General features: G+C 44.4%; 1 protein-coding gene across 1 annotated transcript in view; it reads right to left on the bottom strand.

Moving 5' to 3' along the window:
- The window catches only part of LOC115112270 (disintegrin and metalloproteinase domain-containing protein 10-like), a 107401-nt gene that overhangs the window by 13224 nt on the left and 67757 nt on the right, over window positions 1–26420 (bottom strand). Inside the window, exons 3-6 of the mRNA XM_029639218.2 lie at window positions 23599–23717; window positions 8154–8312; window positions 1225–1325; window positions 390–557 (exon numbers count right to left, since the gene is read on the bottom strand). Coding sequence (XP_029495078.1) covers window positions 390–557; window positions 1225–1325; window positions 8154–8312; window positions 23599–23717 — 547 coding nt within the window. The remainder of the gene's footprint in view (window positions 1–389; window positions 558–1224; window positions 1326–8153; window positions 8313–23598; window positions 23718–26420) is intronic.

The following is a 26420-nucleotide window of genomic DNA, read 5'->3' as shown; positions in this document are numbered from 1 at the left end:
GGCTGTAATTGTGTTGCAGCTTCAGCACAGACAGCAGCGATAAACACTTGCTGTGCTGGGGTGCCTGTTCGCTGCAGCAGGGAGGAGAGCGAGACAACGCGCACCAGTCACACAGGCTCCCGCTGTCATTTCATTTTAACACAGCACGGCCATCGGGCTCCCGAGTCATTTGTGTGTATTATTTATTTAATCAAACAGTGAGCTTAAAGCATCAGACAAGCTCAGTGCATATAGTTGATTTTATTCAAACACTTTGGGTCTGTCTATATATGGAAAAATACACTTTTAAAATGTAGACCAATAGAATAGTTGAAAGAACAGATGACTCTCGATCAACCAATATATTTTTTTAGTCTGGGACAGCCCTGGTGTGTGTACAGCCTCAGTACCTGTGCGATGACAGCCTCTCTGGTGCCGTAGTACTTGAAGAAGAGGTGGTCAGTCTGGATGAAGAGCTGGCAGGTGTTCTTCTCTATCTGAGCTGCTCTCTTCTTCCTCAGGATCACCGGACCATGTCCATGGGACCTCTCCTCTTCCTCCACCACACTGCTGGGCTCCTTCAGAGACAACAACCAGAGGAACGACTACCATTAGTCAACTAGGAGGGAGAGATGGATGTGATGGAGAGTGAGGTGGAATGAGGGGAGCTGGAAGAAGAGAGATAGGGGAGATAGATTGAGAGTGGGAAGCGGGAGGTTGAAAAAAAAGAGCCCACGACTAAGAAATGACATGAGAAGGTGACTAACAGGAATGTGTAAGGATTTCGGCCATTTTGGTCAGGAAAATATCCCATGTCTTCAAATGTGGAGAAAGAGGGCCCTGGCTTCTGAAGGGAGGAGGTCTTCCAGAACATGGGGAAACATTTCCTGACACACCCCTGGTCTGGTCTGACTCATCCCTGGGAAGAGAGAACACCAACTCTTCACCCTGCCAAATGATCTGTGACATGACTCTACTCAGTCATCCAATGTTCCACAGAGCTGAAAAGGATAAGAACCCGGGAACAATAAGATACATCTGGCTCTCGTTACAGCTCCAACAACAAGTTTGACTTAATCACTTCCATGTTTCCTTATCATGCGAACTGTTATTTTACCATGGAGCAAGAATATGTGAGGTGGTTTGTATGGTCCTCCAGTACTGTGTCCAGAACGTTGTTGTACAGTATTGGTGAGTGCTGTATAGCTATAGAGTTGGTTTCACAGTGGGGTCTTATCAGCTCACCTTGAGAGGCTCCTCCATAGCCGAGGCCTGGTACTTCTTCATCCTTTCAAACACTGAGTGGTCAGCACAGCCCCCCTCTGAGCCATACTTATGAGGGTAATCTGGGAGGAGAAGAGGAAACCATCAATATGAACTCAACCATATTACCAGTAATATTGGTTCTCAGCTTCAGGCTAAACCTGTTTAGAATGGGAATGAAAAAGGTTGTACACAATAGCAGCCATAGTGTGGTCTCATCTACTCTATGCAAGGCCCTCTAAAACATACCAGTATAACCTCATCTACTCTATGCAAGGTCCTCTAAAACATACCAGTATAACCTCATCTACTCTATGCAAGGCCCTCTAAAACATACCAGTATAACCTCATCTACTCTATGCAAGGCCCTCTAAAACGTACCAGTATAACCTCATCTACTCTATGCAAGGCCCTCTAAAACATACCAGTATAACCTCAACTACTCTATGCAAGGCCCTCTAAAACATACCAGTATAACCTCATCTACTCTATGCAAGGCCCTCTAAAACATACCAGTATAATAATCTTACTATCTCTAGCAGCAACATTCATCTGAGTGTGGAGATATCAGAGCACTATATGTCAATGTTCATTAGGACAGAAAAAAGCTGTAGTTAATAACTCTCGCTCTCGGTGTGTGTGTGTGTGTGTGTGTAACAAGGCCTAACACACAGACCGTCTACGCTAACTGAAAGAATAAGCCTCTGTTCACCGCTGGCGTCTCCTTCTCCAGGCTGGAGAATAACAAAGCAGTCTTCCTCCCAAATTACATGTCACTGACTCACTCACTGCTCGACTTTCCTCTACCTTCCTCTGCCAGAGGCTCTGAAAAACACCAGACTCAATAAGGAGCAACACTACTACTTGCAACTACAGTATCCAGAAAAGTCCCGTATTCAGCAATACACCTTCACAATTACTAACACAGATCAATGTCAAAGAACGGTCTGAGATACCACAGAGTCCAGATTTAAACCTACATCTAAGCAGTGACCGTGTCCTTGCCCTCTGCAGAAAAACAATGCCATTGCCTAGAACAACATGTGGTGCTGTGTCCCTCTGTGGACTGGCTGGCTGCTGGAGCATTCCCCATGGGACCAAATCAGTAAAAACAGACACAGAGCGGGGTACTTTACAACCCAGCTAACATGGTGATCTTCAAGAACACAGTTTGTTCACAGGCATCTGCCTAAAGCAGGTGCACAGATCCAATTTTCTCATAAAACGGAACATCATTTTGATTAACGCATCCAATTCATATCTATTGACTCCGCTCTGATGCCACCCATTGCAGATCAGCCAGCAAGCAAGTTGGAGAGCACCCTCCCTGTCATCACCATCCTGTTCCTAAATGAGACAATAAACAAGCAGTCTCACCATAGTACAGAGCTCCCCTGTAGAATGAGCTCAGCGATCACTATGCAGAAGACAGAACTGCACAGTGAAACACTAATGAAAATGAGTAAACCATAGTGCCACAGAACTCTTAGCAAAGAGTCCTAATTGCCTGTGGAAATCTGAAAACTCTTATAATGGGTTTTTGTAATCTACACTCTTTACCTTCACAGCAGGCGTGAATGCTAATGAACTCCAATTACGGCTGTGTGTTTAGTCAACAGAATAACACAGGGCTTTCTACTTCTTCTCTAGTTGGCTTTATCTATTCACAGCAAACTACTTCTGCCATCTCTGTCTGATGTCAGTCTCTACAGAACAAAGCCATTTGTTCCAGGACGAAGACGCAGGGTTGGGAACAGGTATGGAGGACACACTGGGAGGTAGGCAGTTACTCTGTCCTGGTTAGGCTACGTGACCATGGAAAACTTCTGACCCTTATTATGTGGGAGACAGAGGTAGGCAGTTACTCTGTCCTGGTTAGGCTACGTGACCATGGAAAACTTCTGACCCTTATTATGTGGGAGACAGAGGTAGGCAGTTACTCTGTCCTGGTTAGGCTACGTGACCATGGAAAACTTCTGACCCTTATTATGTGGGAGACAGAGGTAGGCAGTTACTCTGTCCTGGTTAGGCTACGTGACCATGGAAAACTTCTGACTCTTATTATGTGGGAGACAGAGGTAGGCAGTTACTCTGTCCTGGTTAGGCTACGTGACCATGGAAAACTTCTGACCCTTATTATGTGGGAGACAGAGGTAGGCAGTTACTTTGTCCTGGTTAGGCTACGTGACCATGGAAAACTTCTAACCCTTATTATGCGGGAGACGGAGGTAGGCAGAGTAACATATGGATATGCTGTTTTGGGTTTGGGCAGAGTGAGGTGAACTCAGCGGCCTCAGCCGGGGCTCTCTGGGCCTGGGGAATGGTGCAGTGTCAACCAGGCCTGACAGCTCTGTTGCTGTCTAAGCGGGCAGCATAACAGAGCAAGCAGGGTGAGGAGGAAGATGCGGTGTGTGTGTGTCTGTCACTAATGAGGACTCTGGGATAACAGAGCCATCTCTCCCTCCCCTGGGCAACATGCCCTCCCTACTCTGCTTCAGATACCTGAGACAGGACTTCAAAACACAGGCCAGCAAACTCAGCACTTTGAATGTTTTAACCTATACACCGCAATACAACAACCCTGAATACACAGAATAACTGAATGCATATGCCATCAATCAATCAGGCCGTTACTGTACAATGTGCTGATAATAAAACAAGGTCAGGTCAGACTGCTCTGTGATCAGTTCCTAGCAGAGACATTATTCTCTCCCCAAGTTATCCCCAGATAGTAACATGCAGTGAGATGGAGTCAATAACGCTGACTGTACGCTTCAGTAGAGGTCTCCTCTCTCCACTGCATCTTTTCCCTAATGTACACAACACACAGTCGATGCCACTGCTCTAGTCAATAGCGAAAGCCCCTCTAATCACAACAAAAACACACACCAGTAAACACAAGCAATCAATCCTACAACTAGGATAATGTAATTACAGTACATGTATGCATCTCATTTAGTCTACACCAATCAGCACTCTTACATCCATCACAACCAGAGCCACCACAACATACTGGCATAGAAATGGACTCCAAATGGCTTCCCGAGTGGTGTAACAGTCTACGCCACTGCAACGCAGTATTGAGGCATCTCTACAGCCTGGGGTTCGATCCCAGGCTGTATCACAGCCAGCCGTGACCGGGAGTCCCATAGGAAGGCACACAATTGGCCCAGTGTAATCTGTGTTAGGGGAGGGTTTTGCTCATCGCGCTCTAGCAACTCCTTGTGGTGGGCTGTGCGCCTGCAAGCTGACTTCAGTTGAATGTTGTTTCCTCCGACACATTTGTGTGGCTGGCTTCCAGATTAAGCGAGCGGGAGTTAAGAAGCAGTGTGGCATGGCGGGTCATGTTTGGATGACGTATGACTCGACCTTCGCCTTTCCCGAGCCCGTTGGGGAGTTGCAGCGATGAGATAAGATCATAACTACATATTGAATATCATGAAATTGTGGAGAAAAAAGGGTAAAAAAAAATACAAATTTTATTACAAGAAGATAAGATTTAAAAAATATATATATATTAAATGGACTCCAAAGACATAACACTCAGTACACAGTCCTATTCTTCAAAGTCCTTATAGGCATCATTTAGACGTATTGTGAGTGAGACTTAGTCCTCGTGAGTGGTTAGTCCTCAAAGCCCTCAGGCTGAGTCTGGCAGTGCTGGGAGGACATAGCGCAGCAGAGCTGCTGTTATAAGCCTCCCAAATTAACCTGTCGGTCACCAGCCTGCATGACGGGAGCAGAAATGCCACCGCCACAAGCCAACGGGCATGTCACTCTGTCTGCCAGCGACAGCAACACTTTCACCTCCTTTTATCACACACCGGCACACAGGAACACACACCCTCCCCAAGGAAATTCAAGGAACATAACACACTCAGCTCCCAGAAACACAGTCCTAAAGAACACGCATCGCTGTAATGAGAACACAGTGCCGACAAATACACCTCAAAACTTGAGGAAAACGCACTCAGTCCCAAAGAACACAAACTCAGGCCCAACAAAAGCACTCACTCACACACACACACACACACACACACACACACACACACACACACACACACACACACACACACACAGCTCTGCGACATACAAGTAAACAATACACTCAGCCAGCGTTTCACACTCCCTCAACCTTCATAACCTCCCCTCCTCAGACAAATTTGTACAAACAGACATTTTAATTCACACTCTTCGATGGCAGAAAAGTGGTAAAGGAATTATTTTGGCACATTATTTTATTTATATTTCGCTTTTTTATTCAAAGTCAAGATAAGTGCTGCAGGATCAGAATGGTGTTCCTTAAAGCCTGGCCGTACTTACAGCACTATCGCAGTTCATTTGCATTCTGCTTTGCATATCATATGATGAGTCAACACAAAGCGGCACTAGTGGGCAGTCAGGTCAACCGGTTGGAGGGGGAGAGAGTGGGCTCAGGGTCAACCTGTCCCCCGTTGTCAATTGAGGAGAATGGCTCTGTACTGGACCGACTGGATTAACCGAACAACAAAACGTTCTGCCCTGACAATGTGTTCTCTATTTCCAGACAGAAAGCTGTCATTGTCCCTGCAGTGAATGCCCTCTCATTCAGATGCTAATCAAAAGGCCTTTGCGAACAAGAAGCGAAGAAAGGCAAAGTTGTGAAAGCCGGTGGAAATGGGAGTGACAGAGTCAGTCACGCCTTTTCATTCTTCATTCCATCCCTCCACCATTTGTCCTTCCTCTCGCTCACCAACCCCGGCTAAATGACAAACACGTAAATGGAATGAAGTTCTCAAACAGGTCTAATGAAAGATTGTCTTTATCCAGTCCCCTTGTATCAATATGGATTTGATACTTCATTGTGTCATAGGAATGTAGCCAAAGTCAGATTAATAAATGACTCAACTATGTGTTAATGTACTGCTGATAACATGACACGCTATGCAAATATAAATATGATGCACCACAAGGAGGCAGTGTGGAGCATGTTAACCCATAATGGGGCCTGGTGGCACAAATGAGGTAAGAGTGTCTTTATAAGAGAGCTGCCATCAGTGCTATGACCGGACTTCACACGGCAGCATGACTTGACAGAAAATCTCTGTTTGGGGCATCGGCATTCACTTCATAGAGTAGTGAAGGAAAAAATATGAAATGGGGCCCTTCATGTAATGTCTCAGGCAATATGATCTGCTAAGGAAAGAAGAAGAAAAATGTGACGAGCACAAATAATAGGTAGGGCATAACTACCTCAAATCCGGTACTGTGGCAGTCACCAAGCCCTGCAGTACTATTGAGGGGTTCAGATGACAGCCTGTTATTGGATGACACTGAGAGACAGAGAAAGGGAAGAGGAACAGAAAGGCTCTGTTCACACCCTCAGATAAACAGACAGAAAGAGAGGGATGGGAGGAGGAATAGGGTGAGAGCGTTCCTGACACCTCATACATACATAGAAAATGAAAAGGGAAAGGAGAAAGAGAGAGTAGGCCTACATTGTGGAGACGAAGCGTGAGAGAAAGGTTCTCTGATTGCAGGCTCATGCTGGGCTGGGTGTGCCTGTGTGTCAACAGGCAGGCTGGCTGTGAATCAGACCCATCTGAGGAAAAGAGGGCCAAGTAACACAGGGTGGGCCTCCACGCTGATTCCTCCCTGCCTGCCTGAGGGGGCTGCTCTCTGGCCTGTACTGGGATGGGAGTGGGGTCAGTGGTCTCTGGAACTTAGCCCACACCCACACCTCAGATCAACCTGGAATTGGTGGGCTGGTTGCTAAGGAAGATCACTCACTCCCTGGCACTGGAATTGGTGTCTCATCCTGACTCCACCTCAATCATCAGGGCTCAGCCTAACCCAAACCCCTGTGTGTGTGTGTGTGTGTGTGTGTCTTGCCGCAGTGTCCCAGTGCAACCTTCCTCAGCTCCCCTTCCTCTGGCTCAGACTCATTCCACAGTTCATCTGACATGACCTTAACTTGACCTTATTCCTGGGTAAATGCCCAATGTAAACTCCCCTTGGATAGACCTCTCCTCTGACAGCTCTGCATTGTACTTGAACCGTAGACCTCCACTCTGCTCAGTATGCACTCCACAGCCTTGAAGACCTTACCTCCAAGCCTAGAGAAACCTGTCCTGTCCCACCCCCCCATCCTTCAGCCCATTTAGGCACACATTCATCCATCCATCATCGTTCATATTGCTGCTCTCAAGAAATACCTACATTTACATTTACATTTAAGTCATTTAGCAGACGCTCTTATCCAGAGCGACTTACAGCAGAGAATCGCCTTTCAGTGTCACTACCTAAAGTCCCTGTCCTGTCACAGTGTGACGCCTACTGTTCTCTATGATAGGGTGGGATGTGTATGTAGCAGAGTTGGAAAGAGAAAATCTGGGACAGACGAGCCAGCATGGATTAGTCATTGCTGTCAGTGGCTGAACACAACTGTAATTAAAAAGAGCACAGCCATGGTAAAGCTATTTAGAGCTGCTACAGCCAATTCAATCCATTTCATGCTCATGACGGAAAAAATTGCTTTTCAAAGCGAATAACACTGACAGAATACTGTGGAGTTAATAAGCCATCCACTGTGTATCCAATAATAACCATCTTTGCCTGCACAAAATGTGTGTTATTTGGAACAAAATTGTATTCCAACTGCTGAATAGGATAATGAACCTCTAATTTCTAAAGCTAGATCCCTAAAAAATTATCAACACTTATACGCACACCCAGAGTCATACTGTATATGGGCAATATTGTCTGAATCAATATAGCAAAAGCATTAAAGAACATGTCCTTTAAGTCTATAAAATATGGCTGTCATTAATGTAATAGGTAGAACTCATTTTAGTGCTGTGATGTTGGCACCATTACTTCAGCAGACCTGCAGGGTGACTGGTAGAGGAGAGCAGTGAATCAAGTATACTCACTGATGTCCCCCTCGTGGTAGATGACTGAGTGGTAGGGCACGTCCTTGTCTCTGAGGTACCTCTCCGAGGGCTCCACGTAGTACATGCCCTGGTGGGTCTGGATGAAGCCTTCAAACCTGCCGTCCACCACCGAGCCGTGGGTCAAAGTGCCCTTCTCACCTGGAGGAGAAAGACAAGGTCAGGAAGGGTGGTCAACTCAACTCTAGTCAGTTGGGGGTAGGAAGAAAGTCAATGCTCAACGTGTGAGAGAAACACTCAAAACATACAGACCAATGCAAGCTGACAAACAGAACATCATGCGGACACACACACACACAGCTCTAGACATTGAGCAGATGGCAGACCGTGAGCTGTTCCTGGGGGGAATACTGTCTTGGACAGAGTCAGGGTGGAACGAAACATATCCCGGTCTGTCTGGATCATAAAGACTCATCCCTGCTCCCCTCATCTGACCTTGAAATCAGACAAATAATGACTTTAGTAATAAGAGCTTGGACTCTGGTTAGTGTCAGGGGAAACCAAAGAATAGTTTCTTACGCAAAAGGCACAACTAAAGCTTGAAGAATCAAGGAACCAGTGAGAAAGAAGGATAACGGGAGTAAGAGGGAATAAAACAAACCGCTGTCAGGGCATAGCAGAGTCTATTAAACATCATCCGCCTTTGAACCAGACAGAGAAAGTCTGGCCGACGAAAAGGAATGGTTTTTAATTCAGTGTTTGTCAAGAGCAAGCGCCTTGAAAAACATTTTCCATCAGCAGCTATGCAGGTTGGAAGAAAAACTCCCACTCCCAATTAAACCTGTGTTATAAAAAATGCAGACTCTGGAGGGCTATAATTGAAAAGGACAGATGACTGGCAACTCAATGGGAGAAGATAACTAAATCAGGGAGAGAATAAGACTTGTTTTCCTCAGGATAGGGAAGCCCAACTTCATTTTATCTGCTGCTCTCCTCAGTTCTGTATTGGTTGCGAAAATGTTGGAGCGTTTGTCTCATAGCTATCCTGAGGGACCATTGCAGTTTAGCGTAGACAGAGAAACACAGCCAACCAGCCAGCCAGTCTCTCTCCCCAGTTAGGTTTCTGTTTCCAGAGGAAAGAGGCCCAGTAGGCCCGCTGGGGGCCGTCTGCTCTGCTCTCCTGCTGGAGATAACGAAAGCAGCAGAACACACAGTTGTCCCATGGAGCATCCAGCTCTTTCTCCCTAAATATCTGTCTGTGCTCCAAGGGCCCAGAGTCCTCTCTGGTTTTCCAGGCCCTAGCCATGCAGTTTGTCAGAAAACACTGGGACACTAACTGGTATTTGTAGCCGTTTTGATACTGAAAGTGAGAAAAACAGAAAGTGCTTTCCATTAATGCTACTGCTGTACATTAGGCACATATTAGATTAGAGTCATAGGAAATCACAGTCAATAACCGAGGTGCTTACTCAAAATAATACTGTACTGTAAACTAGATGACCTCCATCTAAACAAAATCAGCAGGATACTAGGGAAAGGAATGTTGAGCTATGCTGAGACCATTCATTGACAGTAATAACTGTCACTTTAGATGACTTCATGTGTCATTTCTGCTGTCCCATTTCCTTCATAATAATACATGAACAATACTTTCCCCACGGACAGCTTGGAGATCAGAGCGAGGACCAATTGAATCTGTTGTTTTATACTGGGCAGCTCTTGGTAACATTAAAGAGGGCCCTATGGTTTTGATATCATTTCAGGGACAGATTCCCCCTTCTGATCTCCAGAAGGCACAGCGCATTTTCCCAGAGAGGAAGCCCTTTATCTGGGCATGAAAGGCCAGTGCAGAGGGGTTAGACCCATCCTCTGCGCACATATGGATCAAGTCTGATTATTGTGCCAAGGAGTGCTCAGAACTCAGACACGGATACCCTCACAGCCTCAGCAAAGGGAGTACTAAAAATTCCTAGTTTAAGTCAGGAGAATACGGCGCTTCCCAAGGGCAACTGACAAGACTTTTATGTCAGAGAAGTAGAGAAAAGAACACGCTACACTAATGAGAGCTGGGTTAATGTGGCCGTATAGACAGTGGAAATTGAATATTCTTTACCCTTGTACCTAATCAGAAACCCTACTGCAGTCCAGAAACAAGCAGCTTCACTCCAATTATGGGAATTCCAGTAGACTGGGACCAAGGTAACCACCTAATTTAGTTCATGAAAATGCCTGGTCCCCAAAGTGCTAAGTGGGCTAATGTAAAGTAAGGAGAGTGGAGTCTGCTGGTCTTTATGAGGGGCAAATGAGAAAATGAATGTATAGGCCTATCTGATCACACATAACGGAGAGGTCTGGTCTCTGGCTCTCTATTAGCTTACAGTACTTCACTAGCAGATGGGTTCTTCTCCCATCCCAGTACAGACAGCTATTAGCTACAGGTGGAGGAGAAAGGGACTCAAGGGAGAATGGAACTTGGGATATGACCTATTTACCTCCAGTTCATGGTTCTTCGATTATCAGGCAGAGGCCAACTGATGAGCAACTGCATTTAACACAACACACAACGCCGGAGATGTACAGTGCCTCCAGAAAGCATTCACCCCCTGGACCTTTTCCTCATTTGGTTGAGTTACAGCCTGAATTTAAATTTGATTACATTTATATTTTTGGGTCACTGGCCTATACACAATACCCCATAATGTAAAAGTGGAATTAAGTTTTTTAAAAAGGTTTGTTTATTAATTAAAAATGAAACCCTGAAATGTCAATAAGTATTCAACCTCTGTCATGGCAAGCCTAAATAAGTTCAGGAGTAAACATTTGCTTAACAAGTCACATAATAAGTTGCATGAACCAACTGTGTGCAATAACAGTGTTAAACATGATTTTTGAACAACTACTTTATCTCTGTACCACACACATACAACTATCTGCAAGGTCCCTCAATCAAGCAGTGAATTTCAAACACAGATTTAACCACAAAGACCAGGGAGGTTTTCCAATGCCTCACAAAGGGCACCTAATAGTAGATTGGGGAAAAAAATCAGACATTGAATATCGCTTTGAGCATGGTGAAAGTTATTAAATTGCACTTTGGATTGTGTATCAATTAGGGATGCACGATATATTGGTGAAGATATCGGAATCGGACGATATTAGCTAAAAATGGCAACATCGACACCGGCCCGATGTCTAGTTTAATGCCGATGTGCAAAACCGATGTCAAAGCTGACGTGCATACCTACATAACGTAGGTACATGACGTAATGACGCCACAAAAAATGTAGGAGCTACACGTGCAACACAGCATTCCTAACCGAGCCCACAATGTCTGCTGTGTGGATAGAGCAGTGTCTTCTGCTGTTTCAGTTAGTTATTGTTCTATTTCACTGTAGAGCCACAAGTCCAGCTCAACATGCCTTAAATAGCTCTTTTATCACACACCCCACACATGGGCAGACCTCACATGGCTTAGCTGGTGTCTCCAGAGATGCAAGCTCTCATTGTCACTCAATGCCTAGGTTTACCCCCACTGTACTCACATCCTACCATACTCTTGTCTGTACATTATGCCCTGAATCTATTCTACTACACACAGAAATCTGTCCTTTTCATTCTCTGTTCCCAAAGTACTAGACGACCAGTTCTTATAGCCTTTAGCCGTACCCTTATTCTACTCCTCCTCTGTTTCTCTGGCGATGTAGAGGTTAACCCAGGCCCTGTAGCCCCCAGCATCACACCTATTCCCCAGGCGCTCTCATTTGTTGACTTCTGTAACCGTAAAAGCCTTGCTTTCATGCATGTTAACATCAGAAGCCTCCTCCCTAAATTTGTTTTACTCACTCCTTTGCACACTCCGCCAAGATACAACTGCCAAACGGGGCAAAGTTACAACCTACTGCAGAGATAGCCTGCAGAGTTCTGTCATACTATCCAGGTCTGTGCCCAAACAGTTTCAGCATCTACTTTTAAAAATCCACCTTTCCAGAAATAAGTCTCTCACTGTTGCCACTTGTTATAGTTATATTTTTCTATTGTGTTATTGACTGTACGTTTGTTTATGTGTAACTCTGTTGTTGTTTGTGTCGCACTGCTTTGCTTTATCTTGGCCAGGTCGCAGTTGTAAATGAGAATTTGTTCTCAACTGGCCTAAAAATAAAAAAACAAGTCAAGCAGTCATTTGAAAGAGTAAGAACATTTCAGCAAGACAACTCAAAACGAAATCCATTAAAGCCAAGATAATATATCGGTGAACATATCGGAATTGGACGATATGAGCTAATAATGCCAACATTGGTATAGGCCGATGTCTAGTTTAACGGCGATGTTAAAAACCGATGTTAAAGCAACCGTGCATACCTATATAAACGTTGGTACATGACGTAATAACGGCACGTAAAACACAGCATTCCTAACCTAGCCCACACAATGTCTGCTGTGTGGATCGAGCACTCAATTGAAAGAGTAAGAAAATTTCAGCGAGACAACTCAAAGCTGAAATCCATTAAAGCCAAGATAATGGCATTCACTGCCCTTAATAACAAGCAACCGTTCTCTGTCGTGGTGATGTTGGCTTTCGTCGACTGGTCAAGCACCGGGACACACTACCAAGTGCACTGTTTTTCATTTTTGGCAGTAATAGCGTCACTGCTATTAGCTCCATGACTGACATTCGGACCAGCGATATCAGCCCCATGAGCATGCTGAGTCTGACAGCACAGTGGGTCGTCGAGGATTTCGTACTGAGGAAAGTCGTATTTCATGCTCATGAACATGCTGGTTGTCATACCGCTGCTGCCATTTCAATGGCATTTGAGAACATGTTTGAAACACGAACCCACTAGCTAGCTCCAGTCGAACAACTGACTCGAGAAATAAGCTCATCAACTGCGCCTGCAGCAGACGTGATACCCTCCGTCATGGCATTGAAATGCCTGCTCAACAGGCATTCTCTCTTTACTGTGTCGCCACCATGCTCGATGCAATGTACAGGGGCCGATATTTTGATGCAGACAAGAAACAGGGTTTACGTGAAATGTTACATACACAGCTGGACAAGATGGAAATGGACACAATGACAGTGTGCACCGAGGGAGAGAGGCCACGGACAGACAGAGCTGAAACTTCACTGCTTGACATGTATGATGAAATCCTGGAAGAGAATGAAACGACTAAACAAATGAACAACGAAACAGCACAGCAAGTAAGTGAAATAAATAGGTTTTGATTATGTTTTACTGGTAATGGGGACATACGTAAATGCCAACAAAATAACTTTTTGGTCAGTGTGTGTGTGTGTGTGTGTGTGCAACCTTTACTTAACTAGGTCCGTTAAAGAACAAATTCTTATTTACAATGACGGCCTACCCCAGCCAAACCCGGAAGACGCTGGGCCAATTGTGTGCCGCCCTATGGAACTCCCAATCACGGCCGGATGTGATACAGCCTGGATTCGAACCAGGGACTGTAGTGATATCTCTTGCACTGAGATGCAGTGCCTTAAACCGCTGTGTATATGTGCATGTTAAGCATTCTAGTACAGTTAAAAAGTTAAAAGTCCGCAAAAATGTTTAATACCGGTTTAATTTATTTTTAAGGAAAATATAGGATATCGGTAATAGGCAAAAAATGTAATGTATGTGCATCGCTAGTAGCAATACACAGAGCCACTACAAAAGATACAGGCATCCTTCCTAACTCAGTTTCTGGAGAGTAAGGAAACCACTCAGGCATTTCACTATGAGGCCAATGGTGACATTAAAACAGTTCAAGTTCAATGGCTGTGATTGGTGAAAACTGAGGATGGATCAACAACATTTTAGTTACTCTACAATACTAACCTAAATGAGAGTGAAAAGAAAGAAGCCTGTACAGAATACAAATATTCCAAAACGTGTTTACTGTAATGCTCCGGGTGTCCTGGGTGTGGAGTCAAATGCAGGAGACAGAGTTCAATGCTGTGCGTCTTTTAATAGCACCAACAGGGTGCTCACAAAAGTTACGTTCCCAACCACAGGGAATCAAAATGTACAATGGAAAAAATCACGACCAGGTACTAACACGTACCTCTAACACAGAGCCGAAGGTTACATAGAAATAATCCCGCACAACAACCAGGCGGGCCGGCTGTCTAATAAAGACAAACTAATTAAACATGAACAGGTGCTACCACTAAACATACAAGGAGGGGGAGGAAAAACAGCAGCTAATAGGCCGGTGACGACGACCGCCGAGCGCCACCCGCCCGGGAAGGGGAAACACCCTCGGTCGGACTCGTGACATTACAATAAGGCAATAAAGTAAAACTGCAAACAACGTGGCAAAGAAATTAACTTCATGTCCTGAATACAAAGCGTTTGGGGAAAATCCAACACAACACATCACTGAGTATCACTCTATATATTTTCAAGCATGGTGGTGGCTGCATCATGTTATAGGTACGCTGGTCATCGGCAATGACTAGGGAGTTATTTAGTTTAAAAAGAAAAGGAATAGAGCTAAGCACAGGCAAAATCCTAGAGGAAATCCTGGTTCAGTCTGCTTCCCAATAGACACTGGGAGACAAATTCACACAAGACCAAATTTAGTTTTCTTACCAACACTACCTTGAATGTTCTTGAGTGGCCTAGTCACAGACTTGAGAATCTATGGCAAGACTTGAAAATGGCTGTCTAGCAAAGATCAACGACCAATTTGACAGAGTTCGAAGAATTTTAAACAAAATCATGTGCAAATATTGTACAATCCAAAAGCTCTTTAAGACTCCCAGCTGTAAGCGCTGCCAAAGGTGATTATTACATGTATTGACTCAGTGTCACACCCTGACCTTAGAGATCCTTTTAATTCTCTATTTTGGTTAGGTCAGGGTGTGACTAGGGTGGGTAGTCTAGTTTTTTCATTTCTATGTTGGCCTGGTATGGTTCCCAATCAGAGGCAGCTGTCTCTCGTTTTCTCTGATTGGTGATCATATTTAGGCAGCCTTTTCCCACTGTTTTTTTTGTGGGATCTTGTTTTTGTGTAGCTGCCTGTGAGCAGCACAGAACGTCATGTTTCGTTTTCGAATGTATTGTTTATGGTGAGTTTCATATTTATTATACATGAGGAACTCTAAGTACACTGTGCCTTGGTCCATTCATTCAGACGATCGTGACACTCAGGGTTGTGAAATGTTTGTATTTAATTTAATACATTTGCAAAAAAAATTGAAAAACATTTTCACTTTGTCATTGTGTATTTAATAGGTTTTTGATTCAGGCTGGAACACAACAAAACGTGGAATAAGTCAAAGGATATGAATACTTTCGGAAGGCACTGTATTAGACAGAAAAGGGTTGAGAAGAGAAAGATGTTGCCACTTACTGCAATTCAACTCTGAGTGCAATCTTTATCCCTAATTGCAGTATTCTAGAGTATTACATTTTTGTAGCCCTTTGTTATTGCAGCAATTATGCCTTTGGCAAGCGGCCTTGCTTACTGAAGTGTGATTGCATGATGATTACACGACCACTATTTCTCTGAAGATTAGCAACTGCCAAAAAGCTCATCAAGCTTGGGGAACATGGTCTTTGAGGACAATATTACGTGTTCCTTGCAGCGTATCATCTCTTGTATGGAAACTGTCCATAATACAAAAATAATGTGGGGAGCAAGGTTTTATATTTGATTTAGTTAAGCCTAAGGTTCTCTGTCATACATCAAGGCCTCGGTAAACATGAACATCATCTTCTGACTATTCTAATTATTCCCTAAGTAAGTCAGAGTGAGTCTGGCAATTAAACTTATCAGTAACCACGTTTCCATCCACAGTTTTTATGCGAGTAAAGGCATACCGTGTATATTTAAAAAATCACAACAGCTGTGATGGAAACTGGATGTCTCGTTACAAGTTTATAAATGACTACAGATCATGCGTTTGTTCGACAGGTGGGATCTTTGTGTCTAAAATTAATTATGCACGAAATGGCGGTAGAAATGCCATTATGCGCAAATATTGATATAATAACCATAATATTGAAGTAAACTTGGTGTCACAAGATGATATGGTGTGTGGTCCTCCCACTACGACTTGGGAAACCATGCAGTTTATTAGGCTGCTAATGAACTTCACAGCGTGGTGAAAGGGCACAGTGATGAGTTTGATGCTCCTTTCCAATAAATATCGAGGGTCTTATTCTGGTAACATGATGATCGATGCTTGAGAAAAAAATATTCTAGCTCTTATTCTTAATCATCTCATCATGCGGACTTGCCTACTCACATTGTAGACCATCTGCGAGACCAGAGTAGGCACATTTACTATTTATCGCACCAGTTTGTGACAAAACGATCACAAGAGTTGAAAATGCACTGGAAACGCATTGAACTAGGGATGCGCGATATAGTCAGTGAACATATCGGAATCGGACGATATTAGCTAACAATGCCAACATCGGTATAGGCGAATGTCTTGTTTAACGGCGATGTTAAAACCCGATGTCAAAGCTGCCGTGCATACCTATATAACGTAGGTACATGACGTAATGACGCCACATAAAAATGTTGCGTTACTCGTGCAACACGGCATCCCTAACCTAGCCCAAAATGTCTGCTGTGTGGATCGAGCAGTGAACAAGTCGAGCAGTCATTTGAAAGAGTAAGAAAACTTCAGCGAGACAACTCAAAGCCGAAATCCATTAAAGCCAAGATAATGGAATTCACTGCCCTTGACAATCAACCGTTCTCCGTCGTGGGTGAAGTTGGCTTTCGCCGACTGGTCGAACACCGGTACACACTACCAAGTGCGCTATTTTTCAGATGTTGCCCTACCGGAATAAGACAGTAATAGCGTCACTGCTATTAGCTTCACAATATACAAACTATGGAACGCTGTTTGGGTCTTTGCGTGTCAAAAAAGATACAGTAGCACTGTCAAAGATGTACAAATAAAGTCTGCAAACAAGCAAACACTGGCCACGAACAGAGTTGGTAATAAAGCATCATTTGTTTGACCGCAACTTCTGGGGTAGCTAGCACTAATTACAACCAGTCTGAAAACAATGACCATTTAAATTATTCTTAGCAAGGATTTAGGAATCCTTGTGAGTAAGTATTAGCTAGGTTGCCTCTTGTTGTTCGCCTATTGATATTGAACTTCAGTTCATGAAAACAAATAGCTAGCCAGCTACTTAACCCTGTTGCCCAAAGCTAACGTTATAAGCAGCCAGCTAGCTTTATCTGTCTAGTGAGGCTCGACTGGACCGGGTAATGTGTTGTGAAGCTAGCCACAATAAGGATTAGGCACAAGTGGACTCACTAACTTCCGGCGCCGACAGAGATGGCCGCCTCGCTTCGCGTTCCTAGGAAACTATGCAGTTTTTTGTTTTTTTACGTGTTATTTCTTACATTAGTACCCCAGGTCATCTTAGGTTTCATTACATACAGTCGAGAAGAACTACTGAATATAAGATCAGCGTCAACTCACCATCAGTACGACCAAGAATATGTTTTCCGCGACGCGGATCCTGTGTTCTGCCTTACAAACAGGACAACGGAATGGATCGCATGCAGCGACCCAAGAAAACGACTCCGAAAAAGAGGGAAACGTAGCGGTCTTCTGGTCAGACTCCGGACAAGGGCACATCGCGCACCACTCCCCAGCATTCTTCTTGCCAATGTCCAGTCTCTTGACAACAAGGTTGATGAAATCCGAGCAAGGGTAGCATTCCAGAGGGACATCAGAGACTGCAATGTTCTCTGCTTCACGGAAACATGGCTTACTGGGAAGACGCTATCCGATGCGGTGCAGCCAACGGGTTTCTCCACGCATCGCGCCGACAGAAACAAACATCTTTCTGGTAAGAAGAGCGGCGGGGCGTATGCCTCATGACTAACAAGACATGGTGTGATGAAGGAAACATACAGGAACTCAAATCCTTCTGTTCACCTGATTTAGAATTCCTCACAATCAAATGTAGACCGCATTATCTTCCAAGAGAATTCTCTTCGATTATAATCACAGCCGTATATATCCCCCCCCCAAGCAGACACATCGATGGCTCTGAACGAACTTTATTTAACTCTTTGCAAACTGGAAACCATTTATCCGGAGGCTGCATTCATTGTAGCTGGGGATTTTAACAAAGCTAATCTGAAAACAAGACTCCCTAAATTTTATCAGCATATCGATTGCGCAACCAGGGGTGGTAAAACCTTGGATCATTGTTACTCTAACTTCCGCGACGCATATAAGGCCCTGCCCCGCCCCCCTTTCGGAAAAGCTGACCACGACTCCATTTTGTTGATCCCTGCCTACAGGCAGAAACTTAAACAAGAGGCTCCCACGCTGAGGTCTGTCCAACGCTGGTCAGACCAAGCTGACTCCACACTCCAAGACTGCTTCCATCACGTGGACTGGGACATGTTTCGTATTGCGTCAGATGAAAATATTGACGAATACGCTGATTCGGTGTGCGAGTTCATTAGAACGTGCGTCGAAGATGTCGTTCCCATAGCAACGATAAAAACATTCCCAAACCGGAAACCGTGGATTGATGGCAGCATTCGCGTGAAACTGAAAGCGCGAACCACTGCTTTTAATCAGGGCAAGGTGTCTGGTAACATGTCCGAATATAAACAATGCAGCTATTCCTCCGCAAGGCTATTAAACAAGCTAAGCGTCAGTACAGGGACAAAGTGGAATCTCAATTCAATGGCTCAGACACAAGAGGCATGTGGCAGGGTCTACAGTCAATCACGGACTACAAGAAGAAACCCAGCCCAGTCACGGACCAGGATGTCTTGCTCCCAGGCAGACTAAATAACTTTTTGCCCGCTTTGAGGACAATACAGTGCCACTGACACGGCCTGCAACGAAAACATGCGGTCTCTCCTTCACTGCAGCCGAGGTGAGTAAGACATTTAAACGTGTTAACCCTCGCAAGGCTGCAGGCCCAGACGGCATCCCCAGCCGCGCCCTCAGAGCATGCGCAGACCAGCTGGCCGGTGTGTTTACGGACATATTCAATCAATCCCTATACCAGTCTGCTGTTCCCACATGCTTCAAGAGGGCCACCATTGTTCCTGTTCCCAAGAAAGCTAAGGTAACTGAGCTAAACGACTACCGCCCGTAGCACTCACTTCCGTCATCATGAAGTGCTTTGAGAGACTAGTCAAGGACCATATCACCTCCACCCTACCTGACACCCTAGACCCACTCCAATTTGCATACCGCCCAAATAGGTCCACAGACGATGCAATCTCAACCACACTGCACACTGCCCTAACCCACCTGGACAAGAGGAATACCTATGTGAGAATGCTGTTCATCGACTACAGCTCGGCATTCAACACCATAGTACCCTCCAAGCTCGTCATCAAGCTCGAGACCCTGGGTCTCGACCCCGCCCTGTGCAACTGGGTACTGGACTTCCTGACGGGCCGCCCCAGGTGGTGAGGGTAGGCAACAACATCTCCTCCCCGCTGATCCTCAACACGGGGGCCCCACAAGGGTGCGTTCTGAGCCCTCTCCTGTACTCCCTGTTCACCCACGACTGCGTGGCCACACACGCTCCAACTCAATCATCAAGTTTGCGGACGACACAACAGTGGTAGGCTTGATTACCAACAACGACGAGACGGCCTACAGGGAGGAGGTGAGGGCCCTCGGAGTGTGGTGTCAGGAAAATAACCTCACACTCAACGTCAACAAAACTAAGGAGATGATTGTGGACTTCAGGAAACAGCAGAGGGAACACCCCTATCCACATCGATGGAACAGTAGTGGAGAGGGTAGCAAGTTTTAAGTTCCTCGGCATACACATCACAGACAAACTGAATTGGTCCACTCACACTGACAGCGTCGTGAAGAAGGCGCAGCAGCGCCTCTTCAACCTCAGGAGGCTGAAGAAATTCGGCTTGTCACCAAAAGCACTCACGAACTTCTACAGATGCACAATCGAGAGCATCCTGGCAGGCTGTATCACCGCCTGGTACGGCAACTGCTCCGCCCTCAACCGTAAGGCTCTCCAGAGGGTAGTGAGGTCTGCACAACGCATCACCGGGGGCAAACTACCTGCCCTCCAGGACACCTACACCACCCGATGTTACAGGAAGGCCATAAAGATCATCAAGGACATCAACCACCCGAACCACTGCCTGTTCACCCCGCTATCATCCAGAAGGCGAGGTCAGTACAGGTGCATCAAAGCTGGGACTGAGAGACTGAAAAACAGCTTCTATCTCAAGGCTATCAGACTGTTAAACAGCCACCATTGAGTGGCTGCTGCCAACACACTGTCATTGACACTGACCCAACTCCAGCCACTTTAATAATGGGAATTGATGGGAAATGATGTAAATATATCACTAGCCACTTTAAACAATGCTACCTTATATAATGTTACTTACCCTACATTATTCATCTCATATGCATACGTATATACTGTACTCTACATCATCGACTGCATCCTTATGTAATACATGTATCACTAGCCACTTTAACTATGCCACTTTGTTTACTTTGTCTACATACTCATCTCATATGTATATACTGTACTCGATACCATCTACTGTATGCTGCTCTGTACCATCACTCACTCATATATCCTTATGTACATATTCTTTATCCCCTTACACTGTGTATAAGACAGTAGTTTTAGAATTGTTAGTTAGATTACTTGTTGGTTATCACTGCATTGTCGGAACTAAAAGCACAAGCATTTCGCTACACTCGCATTAACATCTGCTAACCATGTGTATGTGACAAATAAAATTTGATTTGATTTGATTTGGAATTTGCGGTTTGCCTTAAAAATAAAAGTATGTCATTGATAGTGATGCAAATTAATGCAAACAGAATTATGCCATACTTTTATTTTGAAGGCCAACCCCAAAGTCCACTATTGTGGCTAATCCTTATTGTGGCTAGCTTCACATAGATGGGTCTGACCACCAATAATCAAATAAGAACGGTCTTATAAATTAGGGTTATTTTAGATTAGCTAGCTAACTATAGCTATTGAAACGGATTATGTTGTTATTTGACACGTCACGTAGTGTTATCTTTTGACGTGTATCTTTTTTAACACACAAAGACCCAAACGGCGTTCCATATAAATCCTGGTTGAAAATGAAACGCTTGAACAAATGATCATCATAACAGCAAGTAAGTGAAAGAAATAAGTTTTTATTATGTTTGACTGGTAATGGGAACATACGTAAATCCCAATAAAATAACTTTTTGGTCAGTGTGTGTGTAACCTTTATTTAACTAGGCAAGTCAGACATTCTTATTTACAATGACGGCCTACCCCAGCCAAACCTGAGCGACGCTGGGCCAATTATGCGCCGCACTATGGGACTCCCAATCACAGCCGGATGTGATAGAGCCTGGATTTGAACGAGAGGCTGTAGTGACGCCTCTTGCACTGAGATGCAGTGCCTTAGACCGCTGCGTCCATGTGTGTGTTTGAACTATTTAACTCTATTAGAATGCTTAAAAAGGCTGCTAAAATTTGAAATATCAGTTATAGGTATCTGTTGTTTTAGCAAGGAAAATATTGGATATCGGTATAGGGCAAAAATGTCATATCGGTGCATCACTACATTGAACTTTAGATTTTTATTTGGTACATGAAAACTTAAATTCAGATTCTTATCTGCAACAAGTATGTTTGGTGGAAACACACCACTGGCGGGAAAATGTGCACATTTTCTTCATCCAGATTTTTGAACATTTGCATGAAATATTCCAATTGGATGGAAATCTAGCTAGTGCACAGCAAATGAGTGGGGCTCACTGTAATAGGATCTTAGCAGACATGTTAAAATGTCTGAAAAACAGGGCCTCCCGGGTGGCGCAGTGGTCTAGGGCACTGCATCGCAGTGCGAGCTGTGCCACCAGAGACTCTGGGTTCGTGCCCAGGCTCTGTCGCAGCCAGCCGCGACCGGGAGGTCAATGGCGCGACGCACAATTGGCCTAGCGTCGTCCGGGTTAGGCCGGTAGGGATATCCTTGTCTCATCACGCACTAGCGACTCCTGGGGCGGGGCGGGCGCAGTGCGCGCTAACCAGGTCGCCAGGTGCGTGGTGTTTCCTCCGACACATTGGTGCGGCTGGCGTCCAGGTTGGATGCGCGCTTTGTTAAGAAGCAGTGCGGCTTGGTTTTTAGCTGCAACAAGTATGTTTGGTGGAAACACACCACTGGCGGGAAAATGTGCACATTTTCTTGATCCAGATTTTTGAACATTTGCATGAAATATTCCAATTGGATGGAAATCTAGCTAGTGCATAGCAAATGAGTGGTGCTATTATGACATCACACTAATAGGATCTTAGCAGACGCATGGCTTTCGACCTTCGTCTCTCCCAAAGACCGTACGGGAGTTGTAGCGATGAGACAAGATAGTAACTACTAACAATTGGATACCACGAAATTGGGGAGAAAAGGAACATTTTAAAAAGTCTGAAAAACAGGAGAAAAGGAGGTTCTAAAAAGAAGCAGTGTGGCTTGGCAGGGTCGTGTTTTCGGAGGGCGCATGGCTCTCGACCTTCGCTTCTCCCGAGTCCGTAGGGGCGTTGCAGCGATGGGACAAGACTGTAACGACCAATTGGATATCATTAATTAAAAAAAATATATATATATATTTTTAAACACAGAGATATATTAAAGGTGACACAAAGAGTATGGCCTTTACAGCAGAGCACAACTACAGAAGTTCAACGTTTAGATTTCTGATTCTGAAATTGTGCAAATAAATGAATATATCAGTGCGGTAAATGCAGTTATTCTGACTTAATCTAAATTCCACCTTTGAATGTCCACCTTTATTATTGTCAAGAAAAATCTAGATGGATTTTTGGTCTGGACAAACCTTTCCATTGCATTACAAATCATATCTGAGAAATGGCTACAACATCGTCGTCCTTGGAACGACACAGTGCTGCTTCTCTAAAAGGAAACAGATCTCAAGATTTCCATTTGATAGAGATGAGAAGTGTTGCTCCAGTGAAGTCTGATTTGAATTACAGTCTGTTCAGCAGAGGATAAGAGAGATGACAGCATCTGAGAATGATGAGGTGGGAGTGGAGATGAGCCTGCTGGGATCTGAGAGCTTCACACAAACACACCACGTCACATGACCGGACAGACACACCTTGGCCTTGTTTTCCCTTGTGTTACATGTGAGCTCTGCTGCAGGCATGGGGAGGATCCTGAGGATGTGAGGCTGGAACGTGACTAACACATTCTCCAAACGTATACGCACACACACCACACACACATACAAAGAGTGGAGTGGAGAATGATATCCATTAACAACGTTCAAAAGCACAACTCCAGCCCGCCAACGCTATCAAACCCACAACAACACACTGGCGCACACCCACACACCACAGATCAACGCAAAAGCAAATAATCAAATTGGATGCGGGAAGCGTTTCCCTGGTAACTATCGTAATTGTGTTTGTGTGCAAAAGGACTTTGTCGTTCCAGAAATAATTGCTGGACTTACCGAAGATTTCTCCAGTGTAAATGTGGGAGGGGTCGTAGGGCGCCTCCACTCCTGATATCTCTACCTTGAGGTCTGGAGAGAACAGGCTGGTGTCCCTCTTCATCCGCAGATTGAAATGCCTGCAAGAGAGGAACATGAAAATACATTACTACACTACCCAGACCCCGTTTAGTACCTCCAACATTCCTGCTCATGGTTCAGTAAAGATCTATGCAGCCAGAATGACAGGAGAAAGATTAGGGCAAGTAACAACGCCAAACCCAGTGTCTCCCAACACTGACAGACTACTTGGCTGTAAGACATTTAATTTCACATAGGCACAGGAAATGAAAATAAAAGGTAGACATATAGGGCCTTCATCAACTTCTCTCGGTGGAGACAATAGAAAGTGGTTGTTAACTGAGAAACATCTTAAATGGATGGGCAAATTCTTTAGATAGTTCAGCAGCACAAGTCTATTTCAACTGTTCTGCCTTATTATTATTCGACCATGCTGGTCATTTATGAACATTTGAACATGTTGGCCATGTTCTGTTATAATCTCCACCCGGCACAGCCAGAAGAGGACTGGCCACCCCACATAGCCTGGTTCCTCTCTAGGTTTCTTCCTAGGTTTTGGCCTTTCTAGGGAGTTTTTCCTAGCCACCGTGCTTCTACACCTGCATTTCTTGCTGTTTGGGGTTTTAGGCTGGGTTTCTGTACAGCACTTTGAGATATCAGCTGATGTACGAAGGGCTATATAAATACATTTGATTTGATTTGATATTGTTCAGGAAGAATATTTCCCATAAAGTCCTGATGATTCAGATGCCTGGGCTGGGACCTTCAGAGAATCACACCAGTCTCTTATCAAAACACAGGTCAAGTAAATCATTACTGCATATTTTTAAACGAGGCAAGCCAGTTAAGAACAAATTCTTATTTACAATGACGGCCTACACCGGCCGAACCCGGATGACGCTGGGCCAATTGTGTGCAGCCCTATGGGCCTACCAATCATGGCCGGTTGTGATATAGCCATAGGGTTTGATTAGAGTAGAAAGGTAGCGAAAGTCCTGCACAGACTGTAGGATTTTAGCCGTATTATGCCACCATTGTGCTTTCCCAGACTAAATCTCCATGTTGTGGGCAAATTCTTAGGTTGTAAATTAATGTCGGACGTCTTGGCTCGTTCAGTGTGACAGGGTCTAGGTCTGCCGATTAAGTACCACTGCGTGCGGTCATAGCAGGCCCCCCCCCCCCCAGTGCCCAGTCTGGAGACTGAAGTCACTGAGCTACGAGGAGGCTAGCGCTATCATGCCATAGACATTAAGGTTGACTCGAGCAGGATGAAAATGGACTACCGACCATGATTCTTTGCCAGTTACGGCCACTTTCAACATTATCCTAAGCAATGTTTTGGTGCCATTCAGCCCCCTGGTGCATTTCAAATACTTTTCGCTTCATGCGCCATCAGGGGTTTTCCATATGAATATGTGGATGATGTCATCAGCACGATCTACTGGTTTTCATGTGCATGGGTCGTAGGCTCCAACAAAGTTCTCACAGTGGCAGAAATGTAGCCTTTATCATATATTGTGGCTGGTGTTACGGTCAGCCACACAATAATATGAGTATTTTGAATAGTCAGATTAATATACGTTTGACTTAAACGTTTACAATTTTCCTAATATCTTGTTTACATGAAATAGGAATCAAATAAAAAATATATATATAAGGCTACTTGATGGGATTTTGATAAATGCACAAAATCCCCAATCAAAATAAACATTCTCTCACAGCGACCACGTTATTTTGGGGAAGTTTAGGACATATGAAGTTTGTATGTGAAAACTATTTCTATGACGCATACTTACATTTTTACCAAACTCACTTTGAGGCTTGTGCTGCTGGTGCTGGCACATGTGCAGATCAAATACACAGCTGCAGGCTGACAACCTCGCAAGCCAATCGCAGAATGTGACGACAGAACTGAAGCAAATCATAAAATCTGTCCAGGTTGATTTTAACATTTTTTACATCGCACATACAGTGTGGGAAGGCCTTAAGTGATAGACATTATTACTCTGTTTCAACAACCATTATTCAGGATGAGTCATGAATCATAATATTAATATCCTGGCTCTTAATCCATGTGAATAGGATATGAAATGGAACAGACTCGTAGGTTACATCTGTGTGAGTCCATAAAGATGAGGCTATTGACTGTGTTAGCAAATGAAGTGAATGAATACAGGACTGTATTTGAGCTCCCCAGTGTCGCAGCGGTCTAAGGCACTGCATCTCAGTGCTAGAGGCGTCACTACAGACACCCTGGTTCGAATCCAGGCTGTATCACAACTAGGATTGCACTTTTGGGGAATATTCAGAGGTGGAAACTTATCATGGGAATTAACAGGAATTAACATAAATATATGCAAATTAATACAAAAACCATTTAAAATGTCCAGTTGTAGCCAAAAGTTTTGAGAATGACACAAATATTAATTTTCAAAGTCTGCTGCCTCAGTTTGTATGATGGCAATTTGCATATACTCCAGAATGCTATGAAGAGTGATCAGATGAATTACAATTAATTGCAAAGTCCCTCTTTGCCATGCAAATGATCTGAATCCCCCAAAAACATTTCCACTGCATTTCAGCCCTGCCACAAAAGGACCAGCTGACATCATGTCAGTGATTCTCTCATTAACACAGGTGTGAGTGTTGATGAGGACAAGGCTGGAGATCACTCTGTCATGCTGATTGAGTTTGAATAACAGACTGGAAGCTTCAAAAGGAGGGTGGTGCTTGGAATCATTGTTCTTCCTCTGTCAACCATG

This window comes from Oncorhynchus nerka, linkage group LG27 (assembly GCF_034236695.1).
Source record: "Oncorhynchus nerka isolate Pitt River linkage group LG27, Oner_Uvic_2.0, whole genome shotgun sequence".
Classification (NCBI taxonomy): domain Eukaryota; kingdom Metazoa; phylum Chordata; class Actinopteri; order Salmoniformes; family Salmonidae; genus Oncorhynchus; species Oncorhynchus nerka.
Note: the sequence above shows the minus strand (reverse complement) of the source record. Positions and strands in the feature narration are given on the sequence as shown.